This window comes from Seriola dumerili, unplaced genomic scaffold (assembly GCF_002260705.1).
Source record: "Seriola dumerili isolate Sdu_G_001 unplaced genomic scaffold, Sdu_1.0 BDQW01000199.1, whole genome shotgun sequence".
In the NCBI taxonomy this organism is placed as follows: domain Eukaryota; kingdom Metazoa; phylum Chordata; class Actinopteri; order Carangiformes; family Carangidae; genus Seriola; species Seriola dumerili.
The window spans coordinates 1,677,709-1,690,346 of NW_019174454.1; the positions used below are offsets into that span (position 1 = coordinate 1,677,709).

At 39.0% G+C, this 12,638-nt stretch overlaps 1 protein-coding gene across 1 annotated transcript; it reads left to right on the forward strand.

Moving 5' to 3' along the window:
- The first annotated feature begins 267 nt into the window (after positions 1–267).
- On the forward strand, positions 268–9,110 carry LOC111228062 (interferon-induced very large GTPase 1-like). Its single transcript, XM_022753846.1, has 4 exons — positions 268–332; positions 1,714–1,852; positions 2,660–7,604; positions 7,748–9,110. The coding sequence occupies exons 2-4, from the start codon at positions 1,810–1,812 to the stop codon at positions 7,887–7,889; spliced, it is 5,130 nt and encodes a 1,709-aa protein (XP_022609567.1). The 5' UTR covers positions 268–332; positions 1,714–1,809; the 3' UTR covers positions 7,890–9,110.
- The last annotated feature ends 3,528 nt before the right edge of the window (positions 9,111–12,638 follow it).

The following is a 12,638-nucleotide window of genomic DNA, read 5'->3' on the forward strand; positions in this document are numbered from 1 at the left end:
TACATCACACTGTGAGTAGCTGACGCTGCCTGCTCTTATCAAGTTTGAGTATCAAGTTTGTCATCTAAAGAATTTTTACATAATCACTAGTCTCATTTGTTCACTCTTGCCTACATGTTTCTTGATGTGTGCTGTGAGTCTATCTGCATATGACTGATGTTCATGTTGTACTTATGGGATCAGATAGAAATGTAGGAAGGAATGTGTCTCATGACTGGACAGACAGGTATAAGAGCTCCCCTGACAGACAGAGAGACAGAGCCACCTGGTTACAGATGAAATGTGATGGATACTTGTTTTCTCTTACCGAGCAGTTGTATGAGGAGAAATAGGTAAGAACATTATGATTTTAATAGAAATAAAAATAAAAATTGAGAGAACATAGGCACTATCACAAGGGTGATGAACTATTTGCATTGATAGCGGTAATGTGTTTGTCTTGCTTGAGAGATTATACATGAAACAGCATACCTTTGATGAGAAATGAGAATTTTTTTGTGCAGAAGGATAGTTGTGTGCACATCAAACACTACTGTATATTTAAGCAGGGTTGAGGATGGCAGATTCAGTGACACAAAAAGCAGAGTATTCACACACTGGATTACAGCTCCTGAAATTTTTTCCCATTTAAAATATTTATTGAACATATAGATTATATGAGTTAGGGGATACAGGTAATACTTTAAAGCTAAGGAGTTAAAAGAAGGAATAACAGTAATTACAGTAATATATAGCTAACAAGTTCCTGACTCAGAATAATAGGATCAAGGACAATAGAGAAAACAATTAAGCTATGTACAGACAGACTGATAGATACTAGGTTAATGAACAAGTGTATAATAATTAGTTCCTAGCGTGGATACTAAACACTTTCTTCATGAATCCTCCATGATGAACCCACAAAACCAGTAATTAATTATTACTTACTTACTTACTTACTTAACTAATTAATCAATTAACTATTAATTACTCAGACTAATTATTAATGCCTCACTTAATGTTAATCTACCTGTAGTTCATTAATGGCACAAGTGACATCCTTATACAAATCATTTTACCTTATCATACCTTACATTTAACCACTGGTGGACCCCTCAGATGTATATGTACTGAACTATGTTAAGTTTATATAAAGTAAATACATTTAGCTCTACCTCGACCAACTACAACAGTAATATGCTAATTACACTTGTTGCATCAGTATTGACAATATAATAGTAATAATATTGCACCAATCTCTGGGGACATTTTAGTGCACATTAACTGCTTTTCATTTACATTTACTCATTTGGCAGACACTTTTATCCAAAGCGACTTAAAAGTGAGGGATAACACAATCTTCAATTTAGACTACTCCTGTACTGAGGAGATGCCATTACATCAGCATATTATGTTCAGCCTGTCATGGATCAAGTTTTATTGTTGCAAAAATCAATATGAAACAGGGAGGATAGTCTTGCTTCAGTGAAACATTTCAGGGTAATAAAGGTCTGGACAAACCAGTCTCTTCTGTACTTTCCATAATGAACAGTCCCCTGAGATTGCAGGCAACAACATATTCTCATTTCTTGTAAGTAGGACAGTAGAGGTTTTCACATTTGCAGATACATGTGGTATTAGTGGTATAGGCCAAGGACACTTGAAGGTACCTTTGATTGTATTGTGCTGCTTTTTGTATTGCACTAATGTTTTTGTTTCAATTTTTAATCACAGGGTTCCAGTCAACACTCCACACCATTAGTGATGTGGCTGACCACAGAAGGAAACCTCATTTAATACAGAGACGATAGAGAGTCAGCTGGATCTATCATGTCAGTGAAGCTTCCTAAGAGGCTGAGCAGCAAGAAGAAAAGTATGTTTCTTTTTTCTTTTCTTTTGTTTTTCTTTGGTTTTTTTTTCAGGGGTGTCGCATGATAGAAATATTTTTCATTTGGAAACAAAAAAGCTTCCTGAATATGGTGTGAATATTCATATTTTGAGAATGAGTGAGGTGAAGAAAAAGAAAAAGGAGACGTAATGTGTCACGCATCTTGGGAGGTCTGTTAGCTGATACCATTAAGGAAAGCAAAAATGAATTTGGGCTGACTATTACAGATGCCTCCTTTGACTGCTTTGGGTTTGGAAACAAAATGAGATAAAACCTGCAGGCCAAGAGGGAAGTATTTCGACTAAAGCACAGCATTACTGAATATTTTAATGTGTTTACTCATTGATGATAATTGGGGTTGGCAAAAGCAAGTGTAAATTCTGATGTTAATGGCACCATGGGAGGGTTTAAGAGAAACATTGCTGTTTTGTTTGCAGGTGTAGCTGAGACCATGAGTTCAAATGTAATGACTAGTTAGCTTCAGGGATAATGTGCCTTTTCTTCTAATAAAAGGTTGATATCCATAAAACTCAAAACATTTTATATAACAATAACAAATTAAAAGCAGTATTAAGTATTAAAAGATTTTTAAAGCATATCCAACAATTTCTTTAAAAAGCAAATACGTGTTACTCTTGATTAAAATTAGTCTGAGGCAGTCTAACCCTAACCCCCCCCCAACTATATGAAATTTAATTTTACATTTAACTGGATACAACTATATTACCACATTAGATTACATAAAAATGTAGCCAATCCACAGTTTAAATGATTGCCTTGTTTTCAAACCAGAACCTCCAAGGGACAATGCCCAGACAGAAGTTCTACATAAGCTGGGCCTGGAGGCCTTCGGGACTACAACATTGGACCCAGCGTCTATGTTGGACATCAGCACTTGGACTCTGGAGAGCCAATCTCCTCTAGAGCCCAAAGATCTGCCAAAAGCTTTCCTCCAACGCCTTTGGCTGCTTAGCCAAGATGCCCGGAGTCCTTCCTGCAAGCCTCCAAGTGATGTTCTGAACAACAATTCACCCCAGGAAATGATCAATGGTTTTGGAGAAGAAAGCCACTATACCATCAACCCCCTTGATCTAGTTACAGCTGTCTTTATGTCTTCCAACACATTCCTTCACCAGGAGATGACTGTGCGCATGGTGCAATGCCAGTTTGCTGTGCCCCTGGTCCTACCAAGCATAGATCCAGAAGAACCCAGTCGCTTCCTTCTTTGGCCTTCGAGAGGTGTTGTGAGTCCATGGACATCTCACTCTCTGGACAAAAACAGGAAGGTCCAAGAGGGGGATTTGGCAAGTACACACATGCCGATGATTTCTTGTGTGAAGCTTGGTCACTGTGGTGTCTCTAAGTCACAGGTGCTCAACCACATTATAAGTGGACTCAAATCTTGCAATGAAACATTTCTCCACAAGGGAATAGGTGAAGGACAGGTGCACCGGAAACTCTCCAATGGCCTAGTAGAGATTGGATGGTCTCTACCCACTGGAGACGCTGCCAGAGACAATTTCACGGTCCCTGTGGTCATTTCAAACCTACGTGGAGATGCCAGCACACATGAGAAATGCTTCAGCCTTCTATGCCAAGCTTCTTCAGCTGTGGTTGTTTTCTGTGGGAATCTTAGGGAGAAAGATAAACAACTTCTTGCTTCCTACAAAGATGTGGCAAACAAGCTCATACTGATTGATGTTTCAGACACTGAGAAAAATGATGACAGTGTAGTGGGGTTTGTTGATCAGAACCTTGAAGAAGACATGGGGCTACCCGAAGGGTCAGTGCTGCAAGGGAGAGCTTTGAGTGAGGAGGATCTGGCTAATAGGTTGTCTGACACCCTGAAAGATCTGTTACCAGATAAGTTGAAACTTGTTACACTTGAGGCAGCAGCAAAATTAGCAGCAGAACTTGGTCTTACTGTGGATGAAGGGGCAGTCTGTAAAAAGGCAATGGCCACAGTAGAAGAGGTATTAAACGGTTTAGACAAGGGATCTGCTCAATTTAAGGAGAAACAGCTTCCTTTGCAGGGGCATTTATGGAGCAAACTGGCTGAAATAGAAAAGGAGGAAAGTAAACAGAAAAAAGAAGGAAATAAAATCGATCCCCAACTGCAAGAAGAAAAGAAAAACATCTTGGTCCAGTTGAGCGACTACAAAATGACCCCAACAATGAAGATTTTCACTGATGCGCTTTTCACAACAGATAAAATGGAGAGAACTTATTTCTTAAGTTGGATGAAACTGAGGCTTCAACTGAAGCAAACTGAAAAATACAACAGTCTACAAGATCTATTCACAAATCTGCAGACAGAAAAGAAAGATGACATGCCTGAACATTCTGATGAGCTTGAAAATGGAGCCAATGACGAACCAGAGGACAGTGATAGTTTCTGCACAGATTCTACTTTTGAAGAAGAGGGAACTGAAGAGCAGCCTGTAAATGCTGAACTGCAAATTTCTGATCAACAGTTTGACATTGAGCCCACACATGATCCAGTCATAGAGCAGCAGTTATATATGATGTCAAAAGAGAAAGAGATTCAAGAGATAAGTGAAAACAAAGTCAGTTTTGAACAACAAATTTCAGATCCGGTCTTTGAGAACCAAAATGGTCATTTGGAGTCTGGAGAAAATGGAACCTGCCAAGTGACACAACAAGATGAACCAAAACTGACACCAGAAACATCAGATTGTACTTCTTCTTCTGAACAACAAATATGCCCAGATGTTTCCGTTGAACCTCAGGTAGACAAATGCTCAGAGCTTTTTGAACCTGATCCATCCTCGCTAGGGCTCGAGCACTTTCTGCGTGAGATGGGCCTAATTTTTGAGCTATCCCACATCAGCCCCAGCAGCGGGAGTCACAATGTGTTGCGTCTTCCCAGTTTAGCTGCAGACATGCTTCTCTATGGGATTCCACTTGAACTAATGGATGGAGATGCCTCAAACATTCCCATCTGCTGGCTGGGCTGTGTCTTTGCAGAGCTCAAACGCCGCCTACCTCAAGAACAATGCAGGACCCGAGTGCTGACAAACCTTGGAGTACATCATGCAAGGAATGCTGAGGTTCTTTCGGCATTATTTGGGGTAAAATTCCCTGAAGGAAGGAAAAGATCCACCAGAGGGGTGTACATGGTTGCCCTCTGCCTCCCTGATACCCTTAGAAAGGACATGGGATGTGATTTTCTGTTGTTAATTGATGTAGAAGGTCTCTGCTCTCAAGGCAACAAAATAAATACCCAGGTCCATGACAATGAGATGGCCACTGTTGCAACAGGATTGAGTGATGTTTTAATACAAAACATCTCTTCACATGCAAGTTCTGAGTTTGAAACAGACTTCACTGTCATAGTCAATGCTCTCCTACGCATCAAAGAATGTGGCTCCATGCCCAACTGCCAACTCCTGGTCCACAATGAAGGAATAAATGGCTTATTACAAGCCTCACAGTTAAGGCGTGTTTCGGAGATGCTTCAGACTGAGACTGGGGATAGAGGAAATATCAATGCTGATAAGCAATATACAAAGAACACAAGCTGTATCAACTTTGTCAAAGGGCCTTGGTCCAATAGATCCCTCTCTGAACCTGTTGATACACAGTATGGTAAGGCTGTGTTACAGCTTAAGAAAAACCTGTTTGGGGCATTGAGGAAATGTGCAGCTAAGTCTGAAGCCACAGGTCTGCCAGAAGTTATAGTCCGTTTGTGTACTGTTTGGGATGCAGTGAAAGCAGAATCATTCTCAATTGGTCTGCAAAATACTGACATAGCTATAGCATTCTCTATATTGTGCACAGAGATTTCCCAGTGGGAGGATACTTTCCTGGAGCACATGGACAGCTGGCTTATGGGAGCAACACAGAAAATCGTCACCACTAACGCAAAGGCTTTTGATGCTGCAAAACAAAATGACCTTCTTAGTGAGTTGAAGGATGAAGCCAGAGAGGAGGTCAAAACAGAGGTGGACAAAATCAGGTCAAAAGTAGAGGCCTATTTGGTTAAAGATGACCTTTTCAACATGAGCACTGACACATTCAAGTCAATCCTAATGAGCAATATGAGTGACCTCCAGGAGCGAGCAACTGAAGAGATAATACAAAGGTTGGAGACAATCAAAGAGAGCCATTGTTCTACCACACAGCAGAAAAAATTTGAGACCTTACTGGAAGAGGAACAAGAGTCCAGGTTGCATGCACTTGTAGAGAACAGCAAGTCAGACAAAGTTCTCCTTCAAGATGCAGAGCTAGAAGAGGAATTTGAGAGTGTGTGGAGTAAGATGTTGTCGAACTTTGACTTCAGGCCCTCAGAGGCAGACGATATAACTGTAAGAGTGACAGATATTCTGAGACAGAATCTAATCAACCGTGGCCTCCAGAAACACGTTAACAAAATTAAAGAAATCGGCAAAAACCAGACATCTATCTTTCAAGTTTATGATGAGCACTTTGGATACCGCAGCAGATTAAAGCACATGTTTGAGGACAACAACAGACTACAGAGGTTAGAAGCTCAACAGCTGGCAAGCGGCGTGATAAAGGAATACAATCAGTTTGTAGCAGATAAATCTAGCTTAGCAGCAGATTTCTCTGACAGCTACATTACTGAACTGTTAGAAAATGTTGAAAAAGCTTTGAAGGAAAAATCTATGGAAATCAGATCAGCTTTTGAAGTGGATCTGAAAGTGTATCTATGTAGCTCTGCATGCCAAGACTTCCAAAAACTACATGACCGCTATGCCAAGGACACAGAGCTTTTGACATGTATCACTGCAACCAAGAGTATGTACTTGGCAGAGTTTATCTACCAGTTCAGGAAGAGAGACCAATGTCAAAGGGTGGCACAAGCATTCAGCTCCATGGTTATCAAACCTACAGTGTTTGACTATATCTATAGACCATTGGGGGCGCGTATCATAGAAGAGATCCAGGCTAAAGAACAGCTGTATCAGTCCCCACGTGTTTTTAACCAAAGCTTGCTGGAAGAACTGATAAAGGAAGACCGCTTTGAAAGCTTCCTGGAATACTTGGTTTCCTATGACAGCTTTAGACTGAGGAAGATCCAGGAGACAGTGGTGGCTCATCTCTCTGAATCAACCAACATGGATAAATTGAGGCAACATAGACTTGGAGAAATTGTGGGAAAGATTGCAGCAGCAGTGAGCCAAACGGCAGAAGGTACCAGTGGAGTGCTGAGTGATACAAAGCCACTGCTGGAGAGAGTGTGCCTTATTTTAGAGCGAGATGGAGATATTGATGTCGCCAGGGCCTGTCTGGATGGACCTCTCTTCAGTATCACCACAGAATGGGATCGTTTTGTTACATGTTTAATGGAGTTACTGGCTGAAATGCGGTTGGACTTTGCCCAGGAGTTCTCCCAAAATGTGGATATCACTCAACTTCTTAACTGCCTTCCAGTTCAGCCCCAACACATCCTCTTCAACAGAATAAGAGGCTGTGACAAGAAATGTCCTCTCTGCGGAGCCCCCTGTGAGGTGGAGGAAATAGGGCATGAGGTTCACAGGGCTCTGCTCCACAGGCCCATAGGCATGCTGCCTTATGACTTGTCTTCTGTGTCCTTTATCAGCTGCCCTGAAAGTATGATCCAGGATAACACAGCTCAGAATAAGGACACACAGAATACATCTGTGGCTTGCAATGACCTCCATTCCCTCTATCCAGCCTGGAACATCTCCCCTGAGGACCCAAACAGCCAGACAACCAGTGCTTACTGGAGGTAATGTGTGTTTTTTTATACTTGAATATAATCATTCCAAATAGTAATATTTTTATTATCGTATGTTATACAGTATATATATAGTATGTATTTGTTGACAAGTGTTATGATATGAAATTAGCTTAATGTTCTTTAATTTGCAGGTATGTGTTGGTGAGGTTCAATGAGAAGTTTGCAAAGGAATATGATAAGAAGCCAGCCATGATTCCTGAGGAGTGGAAGAACATCACTGAGGAAGAGGCTTTAGGCAGTCTGAAGGAAGACCTCCTCACTAAACAGTGCTGATATAAGGACTGCCCTGTGCTGTGTGCTCTCTTTATCATAACACACGTGACATTTTATTGATCAAGTTCCGGTTTGATCTTGGTTTAGAGGTAATACAATTACCAATGATTGTTGATAATGGTGATGATGGACAGAATATTAATCATATGAACCATTCTTTCGAAAACACTGATGATGAAAACTGACTTTTATTATTTGCCTTTTTCTTTTCACCATTCCCCTAATAAAAGTGTCCTTTCTGTAAAAAAATGCTTTTCGAATATATTGCAAATGTTGATGCGGTATTATCTCACTCTCCTGCTTTCTGATCTGATCAACAATATGAAAAAACTCGACATTGAAATAGAAATTGTTAACCTTAAAATACTTCAAGTAACTTGTCTCCAACAGTAATTTACAGTATGTCAACTCCATTTGTTCTGGGTACTAGAATGACTTAGAGTATATCCTAAATCCTCTTATTAGCCTTTGTTTTATATATATCTATATATATATCTATATATATAGGTTATGACACTACATTTTCACTTCACAGGTTCAGAGATTGCTACAATATTCACAGTTTCTGCCACAATATCACCATCAAACTTTCCTGAAATATCTCATCTTGTGTAGTGGTGGCATGCAAAATTTTACAAACATGATATGTCTCTGCATCACTTTATCAACACACTTGCCATGATAAAGGTTACACATTTAACTCTTCTTCTATGAGCACAAACAGGATCCTCTAATGCGCGTCATCAGAATGACTGCTCATCACTCTGAAGTTTGCATGTCCCTGTTCTGCCAATCAGAATAAACTTATGGTACCAGATATAAACTTTAATTTGCCTTTGCCTGGACTCTACTGAAGTGAAGGGGAAAGTCAAATGGTGAAATCCACAAGAGGGCAATGTAGGATGGCGGAATCCCTGATAGAAAAGACTGAGACACTGAGATGTAAGAACAGGGAGCATTGGTTTCTATCTGTATACTGAACCTGACCTGCTGTTCCTTACTATATACTGTATTAATTCATTTATCCATCTATCCAGTCACTTGTTTATCTGTCCATCTGTACCACTTGCAGTTTCATCATGCATCATCATCATCATTTCATTCATTGCAGTGTTATTCTTAATTGTTCAATTTATGGACCAATTAGTCCATAAATACTGTACCATTAGAGGTAGATTTTTTTTGTATCTACTATATTTAATGCTATATTTTTTCCCTTTACTAAACAAATGAAATATCTACTTGATCTTTTTATATGTGCAAACAGCAAAATAAATATATATAAATATGTAGTATTGCAGGTATAACTGCCCTTTTTGGAAGATACGTATGTGGAAGACATTGACAGTGACAGTGACAGTGACCTGCAGTAACTCGACAGATCTCTTCAGACAGGTCAGTCTGACAGCAGAGGTCACCTCTGGTCTTTAGCTTGGATTCTGTACAACCATGTGACCACAAGGATCTCAGGCTACATGTGAAGGCTTGTGAGGGTTTAAAAGCTCAATAGTTGGACTTGAGGCCAGGGCACGAAGAGCTTTAGAAATTGTAAAATATTTAAATTTATTCTCTCAATGTGAAGGAAGTGGTCATATTTTATGTTCTTTGTAAAGCCTGGCTGCTGCTGAGATTTAAACAATCTGCATCTAGTCTTAGGTCATCCTAGAGGCCAACTAGTAACTGTACATGCAGAGTCATTTCTCCTCAGACTTTGTAATAAGGGGCCACTGTATTTCATGAAAAAGATCAAAGGACATCTATGTGGCACTTTATTTGAATTTTTAAAACTTTTCTTTATGCCTCAAATTACAAGTTCCATGTATTTTGAGTTGTGTAGTACAATTATTGGCATTTTTCAAAATGTGCCCTTTATTTTATTCCTCCAATTCTTTTATGTCAATATAGCATTCATCCTATGAATTACATGAATCTAAGCACAACTGTTGTTTATTTCTATCACGTCCACCCTAATTTCTAGTTTTTTGTTTGTTTGTTTTGTTTATTATTTGTTTATCACATTCTGAATAGCATGGTTAACTTCATATTACTGCTTTAACATTGCGGTACATCATATTTTACCACATTATATACTGACAAACATGACAAGTCTATTGCACTCATACTGTAAAAACAGATTGGCATAGTCTCACACACCCACACCAAAATATCCCAGCAGTGGCCTCCAATTCTTAGTTAAATTGAATGAGCAAAGGTTTTCCCCATAGAAGCAGCTATGACTGGATTATATACTGTAGAAAGAAAATTAAATCAGGTGTAGCGGACATACCTGGCCTGGCATCAGTCACAAGCCATTAAAGAAGTTCATTGTAAGGACATGGAGAGTTATGGACCCAAAATTGACACTTTGTTACTCTTCCCACATTCAAACTATCAAATTGGTAGGAAACAAAGACAAAGGACCCTTCTCTCACAAACAGAACATGCTGTTAGCATGTCAGAGGATAGGATACACAACCAGGTCAAAGGGTCAGCTCCAAAGGATCAAGAAACCACAAGAGATAACACATCTGCCCACGACCGCCTGCAGAGAAGCCTACCAGAAATCAAGAGTGCCTGAGGCAGAAAGTCTCCTGGCAAACTCCACCAGAGCTGAACCGCTGAGACACCGTCAGAATCCGTCACGATGATAACATATATATTTAATCACCAAATCTCATTCGTAGATGTAGTGATCATTGGCTGTATAGATGTAGTGTAAAGCCATAACATATTCTCTCCCACCATTGCCAACTCATCACACAGCTCATTTCATTATTATTTTCATCTTTATGATTATTACACATTCCATTTACTCTGTAGATAGTAGTTTAGTTAATAAACTTCTTTATTTACACCCAGTCGTTGTCCTGTTGTTCTCTTTTGAAGTTGAGACTGGAGAGCCATTGAATCGAGAAGTCATGGCTTCTGATATGAGATTGATCACATTAATCAATGAAGTAATTCATTGTTGTCTTCCCTGAGGACTGGGGCCCCCTTTCAACGAGAGCAAATTCTAAATTTTGGTGTTCACACTACACAGGACATCAAATGTTATCATTTGGTGGTTGCTGTTTTCATCTGGCATTATTTAGCAGACAAATTTGAACATCAAACTTGTATCACATTTTAAAGTTTATTTTTCCCTGTGAATGACCATCTCCAAATGTGTTTGTTTCAATGAGTAATCACAGTATGGGCCAATCTACCTTGCAGCCAGCGGGAGAAAACAAAGCTTTACAAACAGCAGTATGCCATGAGCAACAGATTTACAGACCAGCGTGAGGATAAATTTATTCCATCGTGCCAGGCAGATCGATTAAGCCCACTGCTCTGTATGTTGCCCAGACAAACCAGATGAAGCCAAACAAAAGTGGGATTTAAATATTCCGTAATAGACTTGTCATATCTATCATGGTCTCAAAGATAAAGGAATTAATATTTGTCAGGGCAGTGATTTCTGGTGATGTTCTTTTGGCACAAGATGCAGCTAAAAGTAGTAAGGATTCAAAAAGGCTCCACCATTCAAAATTCACATACATGGGGTTAAGACACACTTTTTCCTGTCTTCAGTTAAGTTGTCACAGTTCAGGTAATGATGATGATGAGCAGTTTTTATTGTCATTACTAGTCAAAAAACAGAAACAAAACCTTATATTTGGTAAAGGTCAGGTACAACAGGCAGACAAATCCAGGGGGGCTGAAGCAAAAGAGCAGCATGGAAACAAAGTCTGGCAGGAAATGAGATTTTTAGGACGAGTACGCATATGTGTCTGTGTGTGTGAAACTGAGGCCTGTTGTCTGTAGGAAAACAAAGATTAAACCCCATTTTTGCTACCACAAAACTGTCATAGTTAAGTAGTTAAGTCCAGCCTTGAAACGCCAGTTTGAAAATAATCTAAGTTATCTGAATCTCTGAATCTCCAACAGAATGAGAGCATGAAATACACGTTACTCAGAATCTAAGAACAATGTGTCTGAGATTCAAACATTTAAATCAAGGGTGTAGGGTTGAATATGGAATGTAGGGCTTTTATGCCTTTTATGCCTTTCTATAATATGAAAATTTTTGACATTTTTATGCCATACTATACTATGGCATTTTATGCCATGCTATAAAATGACGCTTTTTGGCGTTTTTATGCCTTGATAAACTATGACGTGGTCTGATATTTTAATGCCGTACTATACTATGACATTTTATTCCACAGTACATATAACGTTTTTTTGACATTTTTATGCCTTAATATACTATGACATTTTGTGCCATTTGATGCCGTACTATAAAGTTTTTTGACATTTTTATGCCTAACAATACAATGACGTTTCATGCCATAGTATGCTATGATGTTTTCTGGCGTTTATATGCCTTATTATACTATGACGTTTTATGCCATAGTATACTATCATGCTTTTTGGTGTTTTTATGCCTTAATATACTATGACATGCTTTGACGTTTTAATGCCTTAATATACTATGTTGTTTTATGCCATAGTATACTATGACGATTTTTAACATTTTTATGCCTTACTATACTATGACATTTTGTGCCTTACTATACTATAATGTTTTTTTGACATTTTTGTGCCTTGCAATTCTATGAAGTTTCATGCCATAGTATACTATGACGTTTTCTGACGTTTTTATGCCGTACTATACTATGACTTTTAGTGCCATTTTTATGCATTACTATACTATGACGTTTTATGTCATAGTATAAAATGACGCTTTTTGGCATTTTAATGCCTTAA

Excerpts from the sequence above, each read along its gene's own strand:
- LOC111228062 (XM_022753846.1), top strand. The coding sequence starts at position 1,810 with ATGTCAGTGAAGCTTCCTAAGAGGCTGAGCAGCAAGAAGAAAA. Across the intron at positions 1,853-2,659 it reads GCTGAGCAGCAAGAAGAAAA|AACCTCCAAGGGACAATGCC; the intron begins GTATGTTTCTTT and ends TTTTCAAACCAG. Across the intron at positions 7,605-7,747 it reads ACAACCAGTGCTTACTGGAG|GTATGTGTTGGTGAGGTTCA; the intron begins GTAATGTGTGTT and ends TTTAATTTGCAG.